The sequence below is a fragment of the Lolium rigidum genome, chromosome 1 (assembly GCF_022539505.1).
Source record: "Lolium rigidum isolate FL_2022 chromosome 1, APGP_CSIRO_Lrig_0.1, whole genome shotgun sequence".
Classification (NCBI taxonomy): Eukaryota; Viridiplantae; Streptophyta; class Magnoliopsida; order Poales; family Poaceae; genus Lolium; species Lolium rigidum.
In genome coordinates this window covers 116773313-116781605 of record NC_061508.1, presented here as the reverse complement: position 1 = coordinate 116781605, position 8293 = coordinate 116773313, and the positions used below count along the sequence as shown (strand labels likewise).

The window sequence follows — 8293 nt, the reverse complement described above, 5'->3', positions numbered from 1 at the left end:
TTGTTGTACAAATTCTCAAGTGTATGGTATACAATCTTTAATACATTCAAGAACCCCATAATTGGGTTCCTGCACTGTCAAGTCTCCGTTGCTCCGCCAATATTTACATGGTATTCTTATTATGCTCGTTCTATGTTACTTCCTCCGTCTCGGTTTAACAGGCACGCACGCAATTTAAGATAAACTTTGACCATTAATTTGGTCAACAAAATATAAATTTTATGTCTACAAAATCTATATCATTAGATTCGTATGCAAGAAAGCTTTCCAATGATATAATTTTTATGACATATATTTTATATTTTATTGATCAAAATAAGGTCAAAACACTTTCTTAAACTGCGTGCGTGCCTGTTAAACCGAGACGGAGGGAGTAAGCCATTAATTTGACCAATGATTTTTTTAATGAATACGCGAGTGCACGCTTTTTCTTATAAACAGGAGAATAACAAAATACAAAAATCCACAATAAAAGCAATAACTAGACCAACGCCCAAAAATCAAGTACAAATAAAGCATACGTTTTCACAACTAAGCACCAAGAGGAAGAGGTAGTGCACTTGAGGTTGCCATTCGACTTTCCATATGAGAGTCACCGCCGGACCCCATTCAAGAAGACAATCCACATACCAATAAGCTAACACCCAATATAGATATGTGCATACATACAAAGGAGATCGTGCGGCGACTCTAGAGCCATCTAGGGTTTCGCCCATCTCGCGGTGGGAGGCTTTTCGTTCTTTGTTTAGGTTTTTTCCTAGTGTCTTTTTCGAGATGGTGAAGCGGCGGTTACATCTTGAAGTTAGAATAAGGTTCTCCCTTCATAACCTCACTCCGGTGGTGCGTCTAGCACTAGCAGAGGACGTGTGGAGTTGTGTGTCCGACGGATTTCTTGGATCCGGTCGGTTGCCGTGGTTTTAGGTCAGTATCTTCCGTTATATGGTTGTCAACATTGACGATAGTTTCTGCTCTGGTGCGCTGGTCCTTTAGGGCTTTTCCCCGACGAGTTATCGTCCATCTACTATAACAAGCTCTACTACGACAAGTTTTGCCCGGCTCCGGTGATGGAGGGTCGAGGACGACAATGCGCCTTCAGCTTGCGCTAGTGCTTGTAGTCGTCGCTAGGTGGTCCAAATACCTTGTAATTTTATTACTTATTTGGTTATTTGTATTATTTTGATAATTATTAATATCGGTGGAATTTCGCAAAAAAAAGACAATCCACCGATGAGGGGGCTAGAGAGGTACGACCCAAGCCCTTCATCAAATCAAACCAAATGACCTAAGAGTAAGGTTGTAAGGGCATTTATGAATAAGGTGATCAATTGTCTCTGATGCTTGAAAACATAACGTGCTAGACTCATCCATCATCATCCATGGTTAGACCATGGTGAAGCCTCCTCTCTCCCGTCCAACATCTGTCCCATTCCACTTTCCATGAAAATAGTTTGAACTTGAGGGGAGCTTTGCATTTCCAAATTGATTCATGTCATGGCCAAAAAGTGCATCCCTCAAAGAAGGCCATGTACGCCGACTTAGAAGATAACCCTTTTGAGGCAGTCCAAATCCACCCAAAGGAGTCATCCGCATCATACACCAGCTAAATGGCTGAAACCGCATTCCAAAGCTCTAGATATTGGACCATTGTCGGCACCAAGAGGCCAATCTAAAGGTCGTGAATCCAAATGTGTTGAGAGCGTGATTCACAAGGCTGAATAAAAAGGGGTGCAATCATATACACGCTCTGATTGTTAATCCATCTATTATTCAAAAGTGTAAGATGCAATTGTTGCATACTCATTGATAGATTGATTCATATTACAGAGTATATATATGGGGCGGACGGCTAACCCTAACTTGAGTTAAAAGAAATATAAACCGACCACAATATAATCTAACATCCCCTGCAGTGTCAACATGGGGTGGAACAACGTTGTGACTGAATCGAATATCAGTAAATGGTGTAGTCGGTAAGCCCTTGATGAAGATGTCCGCAAACTGAGCTGAAGAGGGAACATGAAGAACTTGAACTTGCCCCAAAGGCACCTTTTCTCGAAAAAAATAAATGTCTATCTCGATGTGCATGGTCCGTCGGTGCTGCACTGGATTCCCAGACAAGTAAACGGCGGAGATGTAATCACAATAAACGATTGTCGCATGCTGAATTAGCCTATGAAGATCCGATAAAAACTGACGCAACCACACAGTTTCAGCAACAGCATGGGAAACCGCACAGTACTCTGCTTCAGCTGACGAGCGAGAAATTGTAACCTGCCATTTCGAAGACCATGAAATCAAACTGTTACCAAGAAAAACATAATATATGGACATGGATCTTCGAGTGTCTGGACAACCGGCCCAGTATGCATCAAAATATGTTGTCGTAGAAGTGGGGGAGGAAGAGTTTATGTGAAGACCATGATCAAGAGTGCCTTTAAGATAAGGAAGAATACGTTTAACATGATTGTAGTGAGAAATGCGGGGGTCATGCATAAACAAACATGCTTGGTGGACGACAAAGGAAATTTCAAGACGAGTGATAGTGAGATATTGGAGAGCAACGGTAAGACTACGATAAAGAGAAGCATCAAAAAATGAATCACCAGCGGAGAAGAGCTTAGAGACAGTATCAACAGGTGTGCGAGAGGGCTAACAGTCAAGCATACCCGCACGGGTTAGAATGTTGAGAATGTATTGGCGCTGGGAAAGAAAGAGACCATGAGTGTCGCGCGTGACGGCAATGCCCAGAACCGAGATCTGTCATGGAAAATTCAGCGCTGAGAAGAGATATGAGATGATCAAGAAATTGCTGAGTGGAGGTTGTAAGAACAATATCATCAACATAGAGAAGGAGATACGCAGTGTGAGAATTAATGTGGTAGACAAAAAGAGAAGAATCGGAATGGGAAGAAGTGAAACATAGCCCACAAAAAAACTAAATATTCGGTTTTACAGTTTTGATTTACGGGCTCTGGTTCGCGTCAGCCCTTTTCCGAACCGAAAATACGTTTTCGGGAGACCGAGGTTTTCGATTCGCACTTTTACTCTGTTAGAGCATCTCCAGTCGCGTCCCTCAAAGCGTCCCCCAAAGGGATTTGGGGCGCGCCGGACAGAAAATGCGTTCCAGCCGCGTCCCCCAAAGCCCATCTTTGTCCGGCGCGCTTCGATACGGTGTCCGGCGCCCCGAGCCCGTCCCCGTCCCACAGGGGACGCTCCGGGGACGCCGGACACACCGAAAAGCGAGGCGGGGAGTGGCGGGGCCGACCCGTCAGCGGCACAATTAATTTAAACCTAACCGTCGCCTACCTCGCGACGGAAGTTATTGGCGCGCAGCGACGGTGTAGTTCCCGCAGAGGGCGCAGCGACGCGTTCCGTCGCGCCTAGCTCTGCGTGCCGGCGTTAATGAGCGCCACCTCTGATCCGCCTCCCTCCGGCCTATACAAAGGGGCGTCTCTCGTCGTCCCTCTCACACACAAACCCTAGCGTCTCTCTCCCAAACCCTAGCCGCCACCATCTCTCAACAAGACTCGACGCTATGTCTGGTAGAGGCGGAGGCCGACCTCGCGGCCGTGGTCGTGGTCGTGGCCGCGCCATAGCTGAACGATCGCCGTCGCCTCCCGCGCCGTCGTCTTCATCGTCGGAAATGGACGTGGAGCCGGACGCGCTGTTCGAGTTCGTCCTCGTCCTCAAGGGCGACCCGCGCGGCATCCAGAGGCTGCCGGACTCCTTCGCCGAGTACGTCGGCGGCGTACGCCCGCGTAAGATGCATCTGCGGGAGGCTTGGTGCGGCTACTACCGGTGGATCGTCGACGCGATCTACGACGCGCGCGGCAAGATGTACCTCAACATCGGCTGGGAGAAGTTCGCGCGCCACCACAGTCTCGAAGCCGGCTTCATCCTCCCGTTCTCCTACTTCGGCAACGAGGGACATGAGCGTCAAGGTCTTCGACGAGAGGCGCTGCCGCCGGGACTACCACGGCGACGGCACCGACGAGGAGGACGACCGAGTGTTGTTTCTTCGCAGCGAATACGTGCACGGAGGTTTCGCCTCGTTCGCCTCATCGGTAGAATCAACAAGGGCACCATCCTCCCGCTGGATTTTCCAGGTTTAGGTGATCTGGGTGTGCCCTCGAGTGTTGTTTCTTAGCAGCGAACACAGAAACCTCCGATGCACGGCCTAGTTAGGTTTAGTTTATTTGCAATATTTTATATTTGTGTCCACCACGGTTCCAACTATGTATTAGTTTGTGGAAACCACGTTCCCAATTATGTATTAGTTTGTGGAAATTGAAATAAAAATGCCAAAAAAAATATTTTAAATGTTTGGGGGCGGCGTTTGGGGGACGCGGCTGGGGAGCGACATCCCCCAAACGCGGCACGAACAAAACACGTCCCCCAAACGCTCGATCTGGCGCGGTTTGGGGGACGTGGAGATGCTCTTAGGTAACACAGGCTTAACCAAAGCCTGGAAGATGGCTCAAACATTAGCGGAGCAAGCCAGTTGATCGTCGTCCACGGTTTATCCGACAAGGTGCAGCACAACCAAAGCCACTTCATGTGAAGTGCATCGTTCAGCATGTGAATGTTCCGACCGAATACCCAACCCATCAAAGCAGACTAGAGGGCACGCCTCAGTTTTGTCGCACCAGAGAAATCAACAACAAAGCCCCACCAGGGAATTGATACGGAGTAATACAGATGCTGTAGTTTTTCAAGTAGCTCACACTAACCGTGAGGAAAGAGGTGAAGCACCAAGCTGACCACCTGCCTCCGGATATTCACAATCTTATTTGGTGCATTCACGATGTTTGAAGAGTCATCAACTGCTGGGTGTGGCAGCAGGCAGGCAAACAAACATGCAGAATAAACGCAGGAAGTGTATAAACAAAAGATACCAGTCATTTCTGGTCGTACGAAGCAGAATACTTATACACACCAACATCCACGTTCACGGCATCTCTTGTAGTCAATCTCTAAGTGAAAAAACGAAAAATCACAAATTAAGTGTACACGCTGATGTAGTTGCCTAGTACAGTACCCGCACATTCTTCTTTTAGGGCACAAGAAATGTTTACAGCAACCTGCGCCGCTCAAACTAACAACCCAGATGTTCAGCACCTTAATTACTTCAACAATTATCTTATTACCACACAGCAGGGACAATAGTCCTAAGAAAATCAACAAGCCTCTAGAGTCCACATAATAAAACCTATGGTAGAACAACAAGGATCGACCCAACGTAGGACCACTAGCTTTAGAGCTTCCAGCATCACAATTTATGACCTCCCTTTCCTTAAGCGCACTTTGCGGAGACAAGCTTGTCGATGAGCGTGGCAGCATCTTCAACTGTCGCGATCGCCTGTGCGCTCGACTCCTCCACGCTGATTTCAAACTCCTCCTCGAGGCCCATCACGATCTCGACCTGCGATGGATTTACATTGGGTCTTACTTTACAGCATGACAGAAACATGCAATTATTTGATCCAACAAAAGAAAATCAATTACAGAATGTCCAACTATTTATATGCATACAACTAAAGGCCTTCAACCAGACTTACTTTACAGCATGACAGAAACGCACAATTATTTGATCCAACAAAAGAAAATGAATTACAGACTGTCCAACTATATTTATGCAGCTAAATACCAGTTTGTTATTCCATATTAAGATCCAAATGTTTTTCTAATAAATGTAGCCACTTGGAAACGTAATATATAATACATATTTTACAATTAAGGTCATAGAGGATAAGAATCTACAGATCTCTAGAAACCTAGTCATACATGACAAATAACCTGTTAATATTCTGTCGTGTCATGAAAACACATGCTTGCAAAGTAACTTCACATCTCTCGGATATAGATATAACCAACTCATTAGGATCCTTCAGCTATTTGGTCAGGTTAGGTGCAGCTTGTCTTGAAACAAAAAATTCATGCATGACATCAGCCAAGATATTGTTGATAGTTACCGTGTCGAGTGAATCTGCTCCAAGGTCAGAGAACTTGGTGGCACCGACAACTTCAGTGCCTTCTGGAACAGCAAGCTGCTTCTTGACGATGTCACAAACCTTGTCCACTGTTTCCTTTTTTGCCTGTTGAAGCACATATTCAGAGAAAAGAACTTACTGACTACATATTCAAAACTGTAGAAGAAAAGAACAGTGCTTAGTGGTCAACAAAATGCTACTTTCTGCACCTTTATCTCGCTAAGTACCAGCTAAGTTTGTAAGTGGTGCTAGAACATGAAGATTTAAAAAAAACTTTCAAATGAAGAAAATATTTGTTCACCGAGTCATTACTGGCATGCACAAAGGAGAACAAATTCTACCAGAGTGAAGGAAAAAAGGGTAATTCTCCACAACTAGTACATTATCTACAATGCCCGGCAACAATGTGATTTTGGCTGACTGAAAATTTTATTTCCTCAAACTATTAGAGTACTGGTAGAACCCATTACAAGTTTAGTTGATCCTACAGAAACATCTCATTGTCTTTTTCAGAAATATTTAACTAGCATAGCTAACAAGCCCATCCCTATGTAAAAGCATGGATGAAGAGAAAGGATGGAACTCACCGAGCAGCAAACTGCGAATCTCATGGGCACTGGCTGAAGGCGGAGAAATGCATTGCCCCTCGTTGCACTGGAGAAAGACAGCGAGTTCGTGCTGATTGCCTGGAATTGAAGGAACGGACATCTTAAGACAACATAACTTGTGGCATACTAAGGTATCGTGCGCTGCACTATATCCGCTGTTCACTAATGAAGAAAATTAGAAAAATATTGGTGTGCTGGAGCAAACAGTGTTCTCATGATGCTTCTAGAATTGGTTCAATAGGTACATCTCACATATGCGAAAGACTAATATTACAGCTATAACTGGCTACAGTATGGTGAATGTATGAAGAATATAGGCATAGAAAAATATTAACTGGAACTAATTTCACGGCACACCAAAAAGGCCATTTAACCATATAGGAGAAAATAGATAGTAACTGTGTAGTACAAAACATTAGTAATATTGTAACTAGAATTAACAGCCACTGTAGTGGCTAAGTTACAGTTTCACTAACCAATTAGGGAATCAACAGAAGTGTTCCCAGTGTAGTAGTAAAGACAAGATACCAAAAGGCATTATAGGTGGCACTATAGAAAAGGACCAGCTTTTGCGACATGTAGAGCATGCAAATCAGCTACCTAGTACGAGCACCCAACATTCCAACACAGCCCTCAATAATACATTCGCATATTACACAGACCATAATGCCAATTGAATAATTCAGCGCTGGGATGCAGCCTAGTTCTACCATAGCAACCATTGTAACACAAGCTTTAATTAATTGCACATGTGGCGATCTAAGCTAGTGTCAAAATCAAGTCGGTTTTGCTCGTCAGCGTCTGACCATCTAGACGTACAGCAGAATCATTGTTGGCTACATCTGATAGTATCAGACTAGCAGAAAAGCAGATCTGCCCGAGTCCACCTCGCAAAATGGCTCGGCAGGCCACAGCAGCGCGCACAAGGATGTGGTGGTCGCAGAGACAAAACAGGAGGCGCTAAACCAAAATTACAACAAAATTAGCTGACACATCATAAGGTGGCTGAATAGTGAGAAGCCCGTGTTCGAACAAATCAATACGGTTGGAGCGCAGAGCGGCAGATCACCCCTGGATCGGGCGCCTACATCGACCAAGACGAACGCCAAAACCCCAGCAGGGCAGATCGATCAGACATACGGACGTGTGTACGGACGGCACAAGGTGGCGGATCTGACGGCGGGGCGAGGGCGCGCGAGCATACCTTGACGGGCCTGGCGAAGGAGAGGGCGGATCCGGCGATGGAAGCCATGGGGCGGGGGAGGCGGCGGGCACGAAGAGCGTGAGAGCGACGGACCGGGGGGTTGGCTGGCTGGGCTGGGGAGGGAAGGTGGGTGGGTGGGCTGGAGCTTTGAGGAAGTGAGCTGCCAACATTTATGCGCGGCGAGTGATGGCGCATCGGGAGTATCGACGGCGGGGTCCACGAGGCCCTGCCACCTCCGTCCTGTCCGTCCGTCCGCCTCTGGCCCCACCGCGCAGTTGTTGGGCGGTGCACTGTTTCTTTTTTTTTGTGTTGGGTTTAGGAGTAATGGTGTACTGTTCTTTTTTTTTTTGAACAGGGGATGGGTCCCGAAGGACCCCGAAGCTTACATTAATTCTCAGCGGTGGAAATACATTTTACAACAAGGACCAAAAGGAAAACGACCAGTACACTGAGGTCCTTACATTTTGCACAGATGACCCTAATTAAATTTT

General features: G+C 46.0%; 1 protein-coding gene across 1 annotated transcript; it reads right to left on the bottom strand.

Moving 5' to 3' along the window:
* Positions 1-5290: 5290 nt before the first annotated feature.
* LOC124680706 (acyl carrier protein 3, chloroplastic) lies at positions 5291-7909 on the bottom strand. The gene is made up of 4 exons (XM_047215763.1): positions 7803-7909; positions 6578-6676; positions 5973-6095; positions 5291-5422 (listed from the first exon to the last, which is right to left on the bottom strand). The coding sequence occupies exons 1-4, from the start codon at positions 7848-7850 to the stop codon at positions 5294-5296; spliced, it is 399 nt and encodes a 132-aa protein (XP_047071719.1). The 5' UTR covers positions 7851-7909; the 3' UTR covers positions 5291-5293.
* Between the last annotated feature and the right edge of the window lie 384 nt (positions 7910-8293).